The sequence below is a fragment of the Notolepis coatsorum genome (genome assembly GCF_963971535.1).
Source record: "Notolepis coatsorum genome assembly, chromosome: 18".
NCBI classification, from domain to species: domain Eukaryota; kingdom Metazoa; phylum Chordata; class Actinopteri; order Aulopiformes; family Paralepididae; genus Notolepis; species Notolepis coatsorum.
The window spans coordinates 79,613,740-79,631,614 of NC_140182.1; the positions used below are offsets into that span (position 1 = coordinate 79,613,740).

At 41.6% G+C, this 17,875-nt stretch overlaps 1 protein-coding gene across 3 annotated transcripts in view; it reads right to left on the minus strand.

Annotated features, from left to right (window-relative positions):
- The window catches only part of bmal2 (basic helix-loop-helix ARNT like 2), a 124,782-nt gene that overhangs the window by 76,268 nt on the left and 30,639 nt on the right, over positions 1–17,875 (minus strand). For 2 of the 3 annotated variants that reach the window (XM_084334330.1, XM_084334328.1), the window contains exon 2: positions 113–236. In XM_084334330.1, coding sequence (XP_084190456.1) covers positions 113–236 — 124 coding nt within the window. The remainder of the gene's footprint in view (positions 1–112; positions 237–17,875) is intronic. The other variant, XM_084334329.1, reaches the window with a different exon arrangement.

A 17,875-nucleotide genomic window follows, 5' to 3' on the forward strand; every position in this document is an offset into this window, starting at 1 on the left:
CCAGTGGCCACAACAATCAATTCAAGGTTGATTGACAGAATCAAATTCATATAAATATGTCAAACCACATCCTCTCTTTCACTGGTGTACAAAAGCACACAGCCATACTTACTGGTTATCGATGCTGCCCTTGCGCTTCCTAGGCATCTCCATGGCTGAGGACATGCCAGAGGCCGAGTATGGTGTCATCAAGCTGGATAGAGTGACAGAATGGCTTTCCTCCAACGGCACATCTTCTGAAACAAAAGCAATAGATGCTATAGGTTGTAGGGCTGGGCAATATGGCCAACAATTATATCACGATAACGATATATCACTCGATATCACTAATTATTATATATTTTTTTTTAAACAACAGATGTATGTTTATTTTGCAGCAATTCTTTGTCGTTGCCGCCATCTTTAGTGTTACATCCCCTCACACTCCAGTTCTCAGGCTGCAGCTGGTTTGAAAGCGAAAGTAAACAAGCTTCTCTGCTGGCTGTGGCTCCAGGGGAGTTGAATAGGTCTGGCTCTGCTAGTTTCTTTTCTATCTTTTGGCACTTTTTGGTGGACAAACCACCGCACATGTGCACCGTGACTGGAGACTAGCTCTGCTAGCACACATAGCCTACTGTGTACAGACGGTTTCAAACTGTATTTTAAAATTAGAGCAAACAAAATAAATGGCCAAGAGAAAAATAAATCTCAATTTGGTCAGTATTGTCCAGTTGCAGGCAAGAAAGACAAGTCTGTCCACGGTCTCTGGTTTTAAAACTGCCCTGTTGCAGGTCAAAAAAAAAAAAAAAAAAATTATATAGATTATTAAAATATATCGCGATAATTATCGTTATCGTTTTATCGCCCAGCCTGTACAGGTGGTACAGCAACTTCGGGTCATTGAGAAGCGCTATATAAATAAAATGAATTATTATTACAGATACAGATACAAACACAAATACACATGGTAAATCACCAGAGATATGCTTATCATTTGTTTTAAAAAATAACTCATTCTATCTGGGAGAAAATGGACTAAACGACTAACTAAAGTCCTGGTTAACTACAAACAACACGACCCAGCTCTATAATCGAGTTCTAGCATCCAGCTCAAGCATCCAGCACTGCTCCACTTCCATCTGGTTCCCAGGACCTTTCTTTGTCGTCTACATGTGCTGGAGAATCAGCCACTACAATATTAGGACCTTCAGGGTTCAGCCCCTCCAAATATGCATTTAGTATGATCGAAAAGAGAAACATCTCATCTTTAATTTAAGCTAACCATAATAGCCCAAATGAGCCAATAGGGCATACAGACCTTGATCTGCACCGTTTATTTTTCTCATTTTTATATTCAGAGGTAAATCATATTGTTTACCCTGTTTATTTCTTTTCACATTTTTGTATTCAGATCTAATATTATTGCCTATATTTATGTCTTTCTACTATTACCCTGCCCATACCTGTAGATCCCCTCCCCCCTCCACCATTGCTCCTATGATGCCCGAATTTCCCCAAGGGGATCAATAAAGGAATATCTTATCTTAGTAACTCGTTGATGGTTAAATCCAAAGGATACTAGAGCTCTAGTTGCAAATGACGTTTACCCTGTTAACTATTCTCTCATCGTTGCAGACACCATGTATTCTTTCTGGCTTTACTGGAGCCTCTAGGAATGTCACAGATAAATATTTAAACTGTAAGAGACGGCCGGCACCCTGACGTTTCAAAGCAGGTATAGAAAAAACCAAGTCGTCTCGTGGGGGAAGTTTTTTTTGTTTATGCCGATTATTTCACAGCTTTCATTTTAACTGTCCCAAATCAAGTTAACCAGACCCACGTTTTTGTCTTTCTTAAAACAAAGGAGACATTTCTGGTTTTTAAGAAGCCTGTCTGATTGATCCCAAGCCGAGGGTACTTATAGTCCATCCTAAAACACTCCACTAAGGCACACCACTGTTTATTACTGAGATATTGGAAGCGTACGTAATTTTTATAGTAGTCTTTTTTTATTAGCATGTAGCAATGTTGCTGAAATGACCTAGGCTGAAAATAATCCATGGCTTAGAGAAGAGTAGAGAGAGTTACAGTTTGGCACTATCCATCTGTGTTGTCGTATTGTGATTTGCTTTTTTAATCTTTACATTTAGTCATTTAGCCGACACTTTTATCAAAAGCGACGTACAGATTCTGTACAACAAGTCAGCAGAAAGGATACAACTCTGGCAGCTAAGGGTCAGTAAGATAAAGATTGTTCATCAAACAGTGTTGAACTTGAGTGCTACAGTCATGAGTGCATAGTAGTAAAGACATACTATTAGCATAGTAGGTAGTAATATATTAGCATAGCAGGTAGTATTATAGGCAAGGTAGATTCCTTAGTAGCAAAGTAAACAAACATTTCTTGTCCAAATCCATTTTAAAACAGCAGATATTAAGTCAGAATCTCACAAAATTATTTCAGAAAATTACTTCTGATACACGTATCCTGCAATCCAATATGACGATTATGACCAAGAGGGAGCATGTGTAGATTAACGAAGACACAAGAGTGTCATATGGCATTCATCATGGTGACATTCAAAGCTGTACAACAATGTATTCATGATTGCCAAGGCTACACATAAATTGTATTTTAAGATGCTGCATCACGAGTAGTAAGTATTGGGGTGTAAAAAGTACCCAGAAATTATACTTAAGTGAAAGTATGGGTACTGTCTCAAAATCTGACTCAAGTAAAAGTCAAAGTATCTGGCTAAAAACACACTTGAGTAAAAGTAAAAAAGTCCTACTTTTAAATGTACTCAAGTACTAAAAAGTTAAAGTAAATTTTTTTTTGGAAAGGGATAGACCAGGGGTCTCAAACTCATTCCATCATCGGCCAAGTTTTCATTTTAACTATACATTGCACCAGGTGAGTTAGTTGAAGAGGTGAGCCAATTAGTGAAATCATCAGCTGGTGTTTAGGGAAGGCTGGAATGAAACCAAGCATACACTCTGCCCACAATGGAATGTGTTCTGTGATAAGACCATGCTGAAATGAAAGAACAGGACACTTTTTTTGCATTACAATTATTTAATGCACTTCTCCATTGAAGGTAAACTAACATGAACAGCATTCACATCACAGCATGAATAATATCACAATATTAAAGACAGAATACTGTAGTATCCTGAATAATATGACTATTAAAAACAGAATGGTGTATCCTGAATAATATCACAATATTAACCACAGCATACTGGATTATCCTGAATAATATCACAATATTAAAGGCAGAATACTGGAGTATACCCTGAATAATATCACAATATTAAAGACAGAATACTGGAGTACCCTGAATAATATCACAATATTAACCACAGAATACTGGAGTATACCCTGAATAATATCACAATATTAAAGACAGAATACTGGAGTATACCCTGAATAATATCACTATTAACCACAGCATAATGCGGATTTTGTACTCCAAGTGAATGTCGTTTAAGGCACTGGCCAAAACATTGAAAGTATGGGAGCCCTTCAGTCTTCTGCAGCAGAACGCCTTTCAAAGCTTTCAGTGTCGATCCAGTGAGCGGTTACCCCAATGAAACTTCTTCGTCGGGCTGTCCAGCAATCTGTTGTTGTCGCAATCCATTCAACTTCACTCATAGCAGCAGTGACTTTCTCTTTCATGGTTTGAGCAGCTTTGCTGATCTTTGAGCGGACAGTGGGCCTCGTAATGACATTAGTGCTTGGTCGCAAACCATTTATCAGGTTTTTGAATGATGGCAACTCAACAACACTATAAGGTATGTCTTTTTTATGTAGATAGGGCCATGGAAGCTTGTCTTGTCCATCCACGCCGTCGCCGACCGTTTTGTCTTCTTCATCACTCATTGTGGCCATCTTCTATGGCTTAGTCACTCTGACTGTCTATTCTTCTGATAGCAGGTGTTTAATCAAAGATCCTCACTTTCTAGTCTTGCACAAGGACCAATCAGCATGGGTATGGGCGGGTTCATTTTCCATTGATGGGGATTTGATTGGCTGTTTACCTGCGGTCGCAGGATTAATAACGTTAACGTTAGTTTGGCCAGATAAACAATTCAAATCTACTAATTAAAATGGTTGGACCTGCAAGATTTGTACTTTGTAGGTCTGCATTTTAAATGTAAGGAGTAAAAAGTATGTTTTTTTCTCTTAAATGTAATAGAGTAAAAGTACAAAGTATACCAACCTAATAATACTCAAGTAAAGTACAAATCCCCCAAAACAGTACGTAAGTATTGTAACGAAGTACAATTACTCAAGTACTTTACACCCCTATTAAATTACGAGTAGCGCAAATATTAAAATATTAAACAACTTAGAGAACCAAGCTGTTGCAACGGAGGCCTGGAGTGTTGAGTGCATTTCACTTAAAGAATTGGCATGCATAGCGAACATTACAAATGCACACATCAGCAATAAAACACAAAACAGCATCACTAGCACTGCGTTGTTAAAACCAATATATACCAATATATATACAATACGTTGCTGGTCGGTATGACTACTACCATAGTGTCTTTATACCTGTATCACTGTACATATTAATACTACTCTGTACATACATCTTATTTATATATTTTATATCCAGTTTAATCACCTGTACATTGTATATTACTGTTGCACTTTACAGTTACATTTGCACTCTGGTTGGATGCCAAACTTCCTTTCATTGCACTGTACTTGTGGCAATAAATTTGAATCTAATCTAATCATGGTCCTACGGGTATATGTGTGCGTGTGTGTGTGTGTACTGTACACACGAGGCAAGCCAACTAGCAGAGTGCAGCTCATATCCCTGCTGGCAGCTATTTTTAACTGTGCTCCACAGACCCAGTGAGGCAGTGACCCATATAGCCGTTAACAGATCAGCAACAACAACCTGCTTTTTAATCCCACTCTCTCTCCAGAGAAGATGTGTAGGCTTACTGGAGTGGAGTCTCTCTCTCTCTCTCTCTCTCTCTCTCTCCTCTCCCTCCCTCCCTCTCTCTATCTCCCTCCCTCCCTCTTCCCTGTACCGGGTTCATGAGGTTCACGTTGATACACAAGAGGTGATAAGAGCCTTGGCGGTCAGGGCTCCCAGATTTAGGAATGACCTGCCCTGAGATCAGGTGCTGCAAAAGAAAAGAAAATCACTTTTTAAAAAGACCCCACTTTTATTTTTTATTTTGTTTTTTGGTGAATTAATTTTACAGCGTTCTAGTTTGATTTACTCTCTTTTTTGTTTTATAACAGGCTTAGTTTTTATGGTTTTTTTTTATCCGTTTGTGTAAAAGGGTGCTGTAAGTGGTATTTTGTTGTTAAATACCGGTAAGTAGTCTACGGCGGCTGGGTGGCGCAGCGGACAAGGCGCTAGTCACCAACGCAAGAGACACTGGTATCGAATCCAGCTGTCAGCGTTGCTTCCGGCTTGGCCGGCTGTCATACAGGCTCGATTGGCTGAGTCAGCGGGAGGGAAGTCGGTGGGTGGATCTGGGTCGTTGTGGACAGCGACTCCTACAGTTCGGTCGGGGCGCCTGCACAGCGAGGGAAGGATCTGAGAGAGGTAGTGTGACCTTCCACACGTTACACTCTCAGTGAGAGTCCGCGCTGCCAGGTGAAAAGAAGTGGTGGGCTGGCCGGGTACACATGTGTCGGAGGAAGCATGTGATAGTCTCTGCCCTCCCAGACCAACGGTAGGGGGTAGAGTGCCCAACGACCAGGAAGGGGATTGGAAATTGGCATAACGACTAACATTGGGAGGGGAGAAAAACGGAAAAAGAAGGGGGGAAAAGATAATAAAATAAAAATAAAATAAAATAATAGCTCCAGTCCACATTCCGGCAGCCATGACTGATATAGTGTCTGGTCAGTAACATGGGTCTCCCAGTCCCTGCACTGTGCAGTAAACGGAACATACATTTTCTGGTATCCATCTCATTACCCTTTATCCAATCACACTGCAAAAATGGTCTGAAAGAAATAATAAATAAGAACTACGTACTTTTAAGCAAATTATGTGGTTGTTAATCTAACAATAATCTGCCAGAGCAGTAAGAAGGATTTCTTGAAATAAGTACAAATATCTAGGGTTCTCTCTCCTGATTGGATAAAGTTGGAACAGGATACCAGAAAATGAATGAATGAATGAATGAAACGCACGAATGAATGTGGACTGTTCTATCAGAGGGGGGGGCTTCGGTGGCCAGTGTCCTTTCAGCCGAACAGGATAATGAAAAAATGATCCCACTAAATGGCCAGACGCGTCTTATGGCGACATCTACAATTACCTCATTGAGTCTCCAGGTAGACTAATGTTTATATTTAAGTGCAGCGGTCTGTAGCCACTCACATTACCACCGAAGCTCCGCCCTCTGATGGAACAGTCTACATTCATTTGTGCGTCATCTCGCGTCGTCCAGACTCCATGGGCACTCTGCGCATGCGGAATAGGTGCTTTAAAATGGGCTTTTTCTCTGCCGATTTAGTTCTGATCGATTAGGAATGGGTCACGCCGTGTTCAGGAGATTGAGGCGCATAAACGTCTATTCGATCATGTCTCTAGCACCCCCACAGCCGTATCGGCAACCACTTACATCACGGCTCTGATCCACATTCATTCATATGCTCCCCCCGCAATCTCCTCCCCGATTTCAATGTAACGCGGAAGTGTAGTGGTCTATAGTGTTTACTGCAGAGCGGAGGGACTGGGAGACCCATGTTACTGACCAGACACTCTATATCAGTGATGACTGTCAGAATGTAGAGCTGACCTACTAAACCCTTTTCCCTTTTTTTTTTTAAACAAAGAAAATACCACTTACAGCACTTTTAATGTTTTCCGTTTTTGAGAGTTTGCTCCACACAGATAGCCTACAGTACCCAGTGCTTACTCACACGAAAGGCGTTGATGTCACATAGGAAACGAGGTCAGCGTTGGGGAAGTCATTCATGGTTGGGCTTCTTAAAATGTAATTTGGTACTTCATCAGTTTGGGCCTGGCTCGTGTAGAAGGCGTATGGATTGATCTAAGTGACAGGGTTTCAACCAGTGTTCCGGTACAACAACCCCCACGCTCTGAGGCTTCTGTCTTGGTACACACAGTCAGTGCCACAAGATCAGTAAACAGACTACAACAGCTGGGGGTGGACACGTTCATATGTTATATTGTGCCTTTCACAGTCATTTACCATATTCACACAGCGGCCATTTGTGGTGAACAGGGTGGAAAGGAATCCCAACCTGAGCATGACATTTAGTCATTTAGCTGACGCTTTTATCAAAAGCGACTTAGAAATTGTGAACAACAAGTCCGCAGGAAGGGTACAACTCTGGCGGCTAAGGGTCAGTGGCATTGTTTGTCAAATAGTATCGAACTTGAGTGTTACACTCCGAGTGCATAGTAGTATAGACATATTAGCATAGTGGTATAAACTAGAGCTGGGCCGTTAACGCTATACTAGTATTGCGCGATAATATAATTAACGCATTAATCTAAAAGTTTTTTTTTTTTTTTTTTTTTACATTTTTCTTTTTTTACCTTTATTTACCCAGGGTAGGTTCGCTGAGCACAGATATGCTCTTTTTCAGGAACGCCCTGCTTCACATTCACACAGTTCCATTCACACCTGGGAGCTGCCCAGTACAACCACAGTTGACACCATTGGCCACTGAGCAACTCCACTGGAGCAGTTGATTCAAGCCATGTCACATAGTTCAAGTTTGAAATGATTCTTTCTGTTTTGCTCCTGAGAGTGCTAGATACTGTACTGTACTGGTAATATTATTGATTTGTGTTAACTTCTGAATAAAACAACTTCAAATAAAACAGTCTGTAATGCATTTTGGAAACGGTAGATGGGCTCATGGTGTAATGGGCCACCTGGCCTGAGAAACATAAGGAGGAAAGAAAAAGTAAGGACTTACTTCTGGTCATTATTTGGGTAGAACACACATTTTGAATGCCTTCGGCAGGTTTTTTTTTTTTTTTTTTAGCCATTTTAATCTAGATTAAATCCAGGATTGAAGATAGATTAATCTAGATTAAAAAAATGAATCTATGCCCACCTCTAGTATAAACATATTAGCATGATATGACCGCCGTATGAATAGGGTTGGGCACCGAGAACCGGTTTTAATAGGAACCAGTTCCTAACTTCCGGTTCTGGAACCGGAAGTAACATATTTGCATTTCGATTCTTAATTTCGATTCTTAATTTTTTACTTTGTTAATTAATACCGTAGTTACAGTACAGCAACCAAATTAAACTGTATCAAGTCAACTGACAATGTCTATGAAAAAAATGTACGATTTTTCAAAAAAATAAAGAATCTCCTGCGAAATAAGCTGTGACCTGTACCTCAAAGAATCGGAATCGAGAATCGTTTAGAACAGGAATCGAAATGGAGAATCGGAACCAGAATCGTTCAAATCCAAACGATGCCCAACCCTACGTATGAATATGGTCAGTGGGACGTAATTGTAAAACCGTAAGTGAATGTGGTCAAGGAGGTGGTCAACAGCGTAGGAATGGGAATTACGGCTCTTTGACGGGAGCCGGATCTTTTGGCTCCATTCCTTTCCGAGAGCCAATCAAAAGAACAGCTCATCGCTTTTCTTTTTAGGGGCGGGGCTTAGTGGGTTTATCAGTATTAAATCTAAATCTTTGGTTTATCCGCAGAATAATCACTAGGATAATAGATAAGATTTGGATCAAATTCAAACCTCTGGAGACAAAGCCTCAAATCGTTAAAATGTATGTATGATATCCAGCATGATATAGCCATATTAAGCGTCCACCAAAGTTTGAATGAAAATATATAGGTCTATATTAACACATTGGGCGCCGGGGGTTGTGCCCATCAAAGTACCCAGTCTGCCACCATTGAAAGCCTATGGAGATGTTTACCTTCTTTGCATGGCTATAACTTTTTAAATTTTATTGCTATATTGACATTACTATGGCCCATTCAACATCGATTATCTATAGGATGTGGGAACGTTATATTTTTTCATTCATACATTGTTGTGTTAATAGCGTCGAATATAAGAGTTTTTAATCTTTTCTGCTGTAATTCCAAAAACATTAGTTATAGGCCCTGAAGCATACGATAGATTGGCGTTTCTTTCCTATACACGCTATATTAAAAGATTCAAATGTATATGATCGGTATACATTATGCTTAATCATGCGTGAAGGAAAGGGGGGGGGGGGTCGTTTATAATTCCTTGATAGTCAGTAACTGCTTTATTTTATTTTTTGACACTGATACCGATAACTTTATGCTCCTCAAGCCGATAACTAATATCGATAACCGATATTTATTGTATTAAAAAAATATTTAATGTATATATATTTTTTTTATCAAAATTTTTTTTTCTTTTTTTTTCAACATGAAACAAAACATATCACAATACAATAATAATAATACATAAAAAGACTTCCCAAGACAATAACTTAACACCAACTTAAATGTATATTCCTGTAGTTTTGACCTAACCAGACAACAGAAACAAAAGCCAAGACAACAGTTTTGACTGATAAAGTGACCATATTTATTTTTCAAAATGAAAATTCACAATCCGTCAACAACTTATAATACATCCAACCTAAGACGCTCGAAGCTTTTTTTTCTTCTTTTTTCAAAGCTGTCCGCCTTGAAAGAAAGGCTTTGAGTGGACACAGCTTAGCAGGTCGCCTGCGGCATCACCACCGCTGCGATGGTGTTAGAAGCCTACGACGACGGCGCGAGCACGCTTGTACCTATTGACGAGTCGTTTGCTAAATTAAAGAAGTTTGACAGAAATGACCCAAGGGCTCAAGCCGCTAGCTTTTAAGCAGTCCTTGGTGGTGCAAATTAACCTGGCTACTACGGAGCAATAAGTGACTGCGTATTCAACCAAGGGTTGCATCAGCCATGAAAGGGGCTAGCTTTGCTTAGCTCCCCGCGTCGTCGCAGGCTTTTAAGTTAACACAATAACACACCATCGCAGCGGTGGTGATGCCGCAGGTGACCCGCTAGGTTGGATGTATCACAAGCCGCTGCACTTTTCCCTCCTCGTGGAACTTCTGCATTGCATTTATTACAAATAGCAAGCAAACTTTTCCCCTCTGAAACAATCCCCACTAGCGTCGCCATCTTTGTTTACATCCGCGCTGCTTTCAAGAAACGTACGTGGCTACGTCACAGCCAAGAAAGGGAGCGCTGGATTTGTGTAAAACGCCCTGTTCCTAAACCACACGCTACCAGTCGTACCACAGTACTGGCAAAACGGGAGGAGCCGACAGTCAAAACAAACGCACTTCATCCAAATTCACCCACACCACATTTTTTTTACCAAAAAATATATTATATTATCGGAGCTATTAATAACGTTATCGGGTTTATCGGGATGACGTCATAATTGCTGATATCGGCCCGATAATTATCGGCCCGATAATTATCGTGCATCCCTACTTTATTTAGTATGGGTTGATATATTGATCAGATGGTTTTGGCGACTCACCCGACCATCCACCAGGCGGCGGTATTGAGGCGTTGCAATCTCAACAGGGTCCCGCTGGAGTCCGGAGGTTGGCTGGATGAATTATGAATGCCATGGCGGAAAAATGAAATATTGATCCCAAAAACGGCGTAAGTCGTTCTTGGCGTTCAACGCATGGTGGGCAAAAACAGCGTAACTCGTTCTTGGCAACCAATGTGTTAAGGGGACAAGACGTCCCAGATTTTCAGGGACAGTCCCTGAATTACGTCATCTGTCCTCGACCATATCCTGTCCCGGAAAACGTCCCCGTTTCGTTCTTACGAAAAGAAATGCCTATATCCTGGTCGTATTACAGAAGGCAGAATGGGACATGAGATTGTAAATGAATCATGCTTGTTGCAATGTCGGGTTAAAAGAAACTGTATTTTGTGCTTGAATCATGAGAGCATGAATGAAGTGAATGATACAATGTTGCAGTTTTTGGAATATAGGCCTAAATAAAAATAACAGCTCCCACAGAGTATGACTCGGTTCCCTTCGTTCGTACCAAAGAGCCGTTCAAGAGAATCGGATAATTTGCTAGAGTCACATCACTACAACGGTGGCCATTCACCGACAACTTGTTGTTGTACAAAGATGAGGAAGGAGAAGGAGTTGAAAAGTTTTGGGGGAAATATCTGTGGCATGTAGTCACTAGTCAGCATACGACAATAACAAAACGGAAACGCTGTGGCCAAGGAGGCTGAAAGCCACAAGCTGGTGGATGAGAGTTGCTGGCTGCACTTGAGCAGAATATAGGAAGGATACAATTAAAGCCTTTATCTGTTGTGCTTGGCATCCAGATTTAACACACACGCGATGGGCGACCCACAGTAAACACACACACACACACATGCATTGAGTCGGACTAAATGTTCTCTGCACCTCCCATCCCGTCGTCCTTCCCCCAGAGGGCAGCCGGGAGCAGACGAGGGCTGCAGCGAGCGCCACGCCCGCGGACCAATCCAAGTGCCCTGTCTTCGTCAGGGACGTGACAGCGTTAGCGATCTGTTGTGCATGTTTTTCCATTGGGTTTATCTTATCGGGAGGGGAAACCCTTGCGAGCACGGGGAGAACATGCAAACTCCACACAGAAAGGCCTGGGAGATACCCCACCTGGGTAACTGGCAATACGGCCACCTGGTCCCCAAGCGGGAATCGAACCCACAACCTTCTAGCTGTGAGGCGACAGTGTTAACCACTACGCCACCGTAATATATCGACGTATTTTTACAAACATTTATAATGTGTACGTATTACAAATAACAGGGCGGCAGTGGCTCAGGAGGTAGAGCAGTCGTCTGGTAATCAGAACTTCAGAAGGTTCCCGGTGAGATTCCTGCTCCTCCCAGGCAGCGTATCCTTGAGCAAGACACTTAACCCCTAATTTCTCCCGATGAGCAGGTTGGTACCTTGCATGGTTGCTTTCGCCGTTGGTCTGTGAATGTGTGTGAATGGGTGAATGTGACTATGTGAGGAAGAGGAACAAAATTGTAAAGGGCTTTGGATAAAAGCGCTATATAAATGCACCATTTACCAAATAAGAAATATATTGACGTACCGGTATTTACAAATAAGTACATATATTACATATTCAAATAATGTTAACTTTTAATGTTTTCAGAAAACATTTGAGTTACCTTGCTGGGGAACGAACCCAGGACACTTGCATGGGAGGCAAATGTCTCTACCTCAAGACTACATGACAAACTTTACTGATCGCCTCGCCCAAACCCTAACCACACCTTAAACTAACCATAACCCTAACTTTCTAAACCATAACGGTTAAACGTTAAAACGATCATCATCATAGTATTGCTGTGTTTTTATCAGGGTGGTGGGTGTCTTAGTCTAGTGGTGAGAGCACTCGTCCCACAACCACAATTATTGTTAGTTCGACTCCCGACAAACTGTTTGTTTTGGACTTTTGCCGATACAAAATATAAATATATTACTTATGGCTATAACATAAACATACATTATGTAAAATAATTTCATGTGGTCGACTAGTACTTTATTTACGTTTTCTGATGAGACCATGTTTGTTTAATCATGATATATTAAAATCCATGTGAAGCAGTTCTATATGTATATAAATAATAGTAGTACAGGTGATATATGTCCATCAGGTGGAAGGGGGAGTCCATTTTAAGTAGTCCAAAGTCCTTGGGGGGGGGGGCAGTCCGGCCTCCGCCTAACCTTAACAGTCTGTAGTGTGGTAATGAAAGGGTTAACCTTCTGTAGTGCGTTAGTGAAAGGGTTAACCACCTGTAGTGTGGTAGTGAAAGGGTTAAAAGATGTTTGTTTTTAAAACAGAAAATACAGCAAAGGAATATCTTTTTTTGTATACTTAGATGGTTGTACCATCTATTTTCATGTCTGCACCTTTGCATTGCTTTTATTGTGATTATTGTCTATTTTATACAAATTTTATGTCTGCACTTTATGCATTTCTTTTACTTTGTCAATTCTCTGCTCATTTTATGCCTGTCTATATTTATGCAAATGTTATGCCCGTGTTTATTATGTCTACATTACTACTGTGAAGCACTTTGGTTTCAAGTTTCAAGTTTCTTTAATAGTTGTCATACAGAAGTACAGAATACTTTTATACAAAATGCTTCTTACTGTTACGCTCCAGAGACTGTGCAAGACAAGATAAGTATGAAATAAAATAACATAGTATAGGATGTAAATTAGAAGTAAAAAAAAAAAGAGGTCACAGTGTTCAGTATAGACATATGTACAAGTTTCAAGTTTCAAGTTTCTTTAATAGTTGTCATACAGAAGTACAGAATACTTTTGTACAAAATGCTTCTTACTGTTGCGCTCCAGAGACTGTGCATGACAAGATAAGTATGAAATAAAGACATAGTAAAAATTAGAAGTAAAAAAAAGAGGTCACAGTGTTCAGTTTAGACATATGTACAATGTTCGTAGACGTAGTTACCATACAATATACAATACTGTGCAGTGTACTAATATACAATACTATATAGTGCAAGGCATAAATGGACGAGGTGCAGTTTAGGTACAATTCACAGTAGGTGTACGAGTTGTAGTGCAAATCCTTTATCAATAAATATAAAGTGTAAGTGTGTTTGTGTGATCTAAAGTGTGGAGAGTGGGTGCTGCAGTGTGTTGTTTGTTTGAGTGAGTGTGTGCGTGTGGGTGTGTGTGCTGTGTGCATTTGATGGTTGTTGCATAGTGATTATTGTTCGTTTAGCGATTATTGTTCGTTTAGCAGCCTGATGGCCTGGGGATAGAAGCTCCTTCTGAGTCTTTCTGTGCTTGCCATAAGACTCCGGTATCGCTTGCCTGACGGCAGTAGTTCAAAGAGGCAGTTGTTCGGGTGGCTCGAGTCCTTAATAATTCTCTTAGCCTTCCCCTTGCACCGCTTGTTGTAAATGTTCTGGAGGGTGGGAAGCCCCCCTCTAATTGTGCGTTCGGCTGAACGTGTCACTCTTTGTAGTCTGCTACGGTCTTGTGCAGTGCTATTCCCAAACCAGGAGGTGATGTTGCCAGTCAGGATGCTCTCTATTGTACATGAGTAGAAGTTCCTAAGGATCTTCTGACTGACTTGGAACTTCCTTAGGCGCCTGAGGAAGTAGAGGCGTTGTCGTGCCTTCTTCACAACACTGTCAATGTGTGTGGTCCATGTCAAGTCCTCGGATATGTGGGCTCCGAGGTACTTGAAACTGCTCACTCTCTCAACCGGTGCCCCGTCGATGCTGAGGGGGCTGTAGTCCTTGACCCCCGACCTCCTGAAGTCCACAATCATCTCTTTTGTTTTGCTGACGTTTGGGCTGCAATTCTTGTATCAACGGTGTTATAGAAATAAAGTTTATTATTTTTATATTACAATTTGGCACAACGCATATATACCATTTCGCTTCCCATTTATCAGCAATAGTAGTGTCCACTTTCTTACGTGTACAGGTATACATGCTGTATAATAGGGTGACCAAACGTCCTCTTTTGCCCGGACATGTCCTCTTTTCACGCCCTGTCCGGGGCGTGCGGGGGGGCGTGAACACTTTGGGCAACGCACATGTACTTCCGCGTTTCTCTGATTGGCCAGCGTTGGCCAGCGCTCTCCTTCGTGAATACCAGCCGCTCTACGCTCGTTTACCCCCTCACGAGTCACGTGAAACACTGCAGACCACTGATGGTCAGAAGAGAAGAGAGACGCGTCACTCGTTGGAGGGTCTCCAGAAAAACAGAAAGCCGCCATCTTTAATGTCTCGCTTAGGATTTCATTTGCAGCAGGAACAAGTGCAATAAACAAAAAAGGATACAGTCACTGTGTATTCTGCCTCATTTATTAGGTGCTAATGTTGTGCTAGCGTTTTAGCATGGCTATCGTACATTGATTGAAAAGTTTATTAACAGATTGCAGAATGGGTACAGTACAGTACAGCTCAATACATACAATTGTTAAGGGGATGCAGACCAGAGAAAGACTTTCGACATAGCGTGATCAATATAACTCGCTATTGATTGTTTGTACTAGTAACTAATGGTTAATGCTAGTAGAATAGACACAACGTGAGGTATTACCATCCATTTTAAACCGGTTATTACCTAATGCTAACGTTAGCAGATAGACGCGAGACTGGTGCCATTACAGCTTGTTAGCTTAATGCTAACGTTAACGTTAGCAGATAGACACAAGAGCCTAGGTAACGTTAAAGCAATGAGAGGTAGCGTTAGCAGAATAGACACAACGAGAGTCTCGTTAATGTTATTATTGATTGAATGAAAACTGTTTTACTCTGGCTTGCGCCTAGCTCGCGGACATAAGTTAGCTATGCTGGAGCTCTCAGCTGTACACCAGCGGCCCCAGCTTGTTAGCTTAATGCTAACGTTAACGTTAGCAGATAGACACGAGAGCCTAGGTAACGTTAAAGCAATGAGAGGTAGCGTTAGCAGAATAGACACAACGAGAGTCTCGTTAATGTTATTATTGATTGAATGAAAACTGTTTTACTCTGGCTTGCACCTAGCTCGCGGACATAAGTTAGCTATGCTGGAGCTCTCAGCTGTACACAGGGAGACAAGTACGAAATGCGCATGCGCGCGTTACCGGCGTAGGGGGAAGAGGGCTGGCCGATCGCTGGCCAATCAGAGAAACGCGGAAGTACATGTGCGTTGCCCAAAGTTAGGGCTGCAACGATTAGTCGACGACGTCGATTATGAAAAATCACCAACGAGATATTGTTGCGTCGCTTAGTCATTAAAAAAAGAAAGACATTTTTATATATATTTTTTTTTTGCACTACCTATCTTTGTGAAAGTGGCTTCTCAGCTCTGGTCCGGCCAGCTGAAGACTTCTTAGCTTAACATAACAGACCGACAGTAAGTTTGGGGGAACTGTTTGGTCTAGCCCCTTTCGTGACTTTCGGTTTGCAAGCCTGGGGCTTTTGTGACCGGAGTCTAGGGGTGGACGGTATGGTCTAAAATTTATATCACGGTATAATTTGAAGCATAGACGGTAACGGTATATATCACGGTATCATCGTTTTTGATAAAAATTTTTTTTTTTATTTTATATATATATTTTTTTTTTATAAAATATATATATTATATAATTAGACTTGTACTGGTATTATCTGCGAGACATCGCCACCACGCAACAAGCTCCACTGTCTGTGTGTACTCTAGTAGCCTCCAGCTACGGCCAGAATTCTCCGGAGCTGCACCTGGACCTATACTCGAGTAGCCTCGAGCAGAGCTACGGCCAGGATTCTCCGGCGCTGCACCTGGACCCTATTGTATTGGTATTATAACGTTAGCAAGCCCTCAGCTCGAATACGCATCGAATCAGTGTTATAAGACATTGATATCATGAGCTATCTGTAGCTACTGCATATATAACGTTAATACAACGCCTCAGTGAATTATTTAGTTCAATGGGACATTTCGTTTTGAACGGTGAACTAACTTGTGTTAACGTGAGCTAACAGGTAGCATACACGTCTCTAGTACTAGACTTTGTGGAGCGTTTGTTGATGTCAGGAGCTATCGGTAGCTGGCCGACTAGATACCGTTCGGTTAGACAATGCCCCATCATGTATTAAACTAAAAGTGAATAGTTGACTGGGTCATTTTGTAACGGTAGCTAAGCTAACGTTAGCTCAGGGAGACGCCGACAGCTCCCGTGTCCCGTCCCACTAGACTACTAGACCCGTGTTTACATGCGTGCGGTAGGGGCTGGCACGCCCACTGCGCGAAGCCTCCTAAATAACTTTTTCCAGTTCGCACATATCTATTATCTATGACTAATTCTATCTATTTTTAGGGGCAAATGCCAGTGAAATAGTCGCGCTGTGGTTACATGACGTCATTGCTATTTTAGAGCTGCACTACCGGTTACACGGTATACTCAAAATCCATACCGTAGAGCAAATTCATACCGTTTATACCGTATACCGTTTATACCGTCCACCCCTACCGGAGTCACTTGCCCACACGCCCCGATTACCCAGTAGAGAAACGACCAAGCGTCATCAAGGGGCTCGCGGTGTGTCAAGAATACATCAGATCTGAATTTCAAAGATACCCAGCGTACAATATGGGTCTAACACAGCTTCACGATGGGGTCTGGAAGCTCGGAGTTGCTGATAAACATTTTAAATCATTTTCATAAAACGAGTGTACTCACAGAGCGAACCTTGGCAAAATGGCTGGTGTGTCCAGCGATCACTGCGCTCCCTATCGGTCCCTGTTGGTCATTACAACAATACACAGGAGACGCGCTCAGCAGATTCTACCCTGTAATGGCCTATAGGTAATGACCAACAGGGACCGATAGGGAGCGCAGTGATTGCTAAACGCACCAGGCATGCGACAAGGAAAGTTGCAGAAGGAGAAGACGCCATCTTGATGCCAGAGTTCGCTGTGAGTAGCACTTGTGTTTCCCAACAATGTTTTAAACTGTTTATTAGCAACTCCAAGCTTCCAGACCCCATCGTGAAGCTGTGTTAGACCCATATTGTACGCTGGGTATCTTTGAAATTCAGATCTGATGTATTCTTGACACACCGCAAGCCCCTTGATGACGCTTGGTCGTTTCTCTACTGGGTAATCGGGGCGTGTGGGCAAGTGACTCCGGTCACAAAAGCCCCAGGCTTGCAAACCGAAAGTCACGAAAGGGGCTATGTTTGGTCCTGACAAGAGTCTCAAAGCAACTCTGAGGTCATGCTCAATGTCCAATCTGTTCCTCTGCTCTGTCTTCAGCTGGACCAGAGCTGAGAAGCCACTTTCACAAAGATAGGTAGTGAAAAAAAAAAAATTATATATATTTTTTTAATATAATTGTTTTTCGATTAGTCGACTAATCGAAAAAATTATCGACA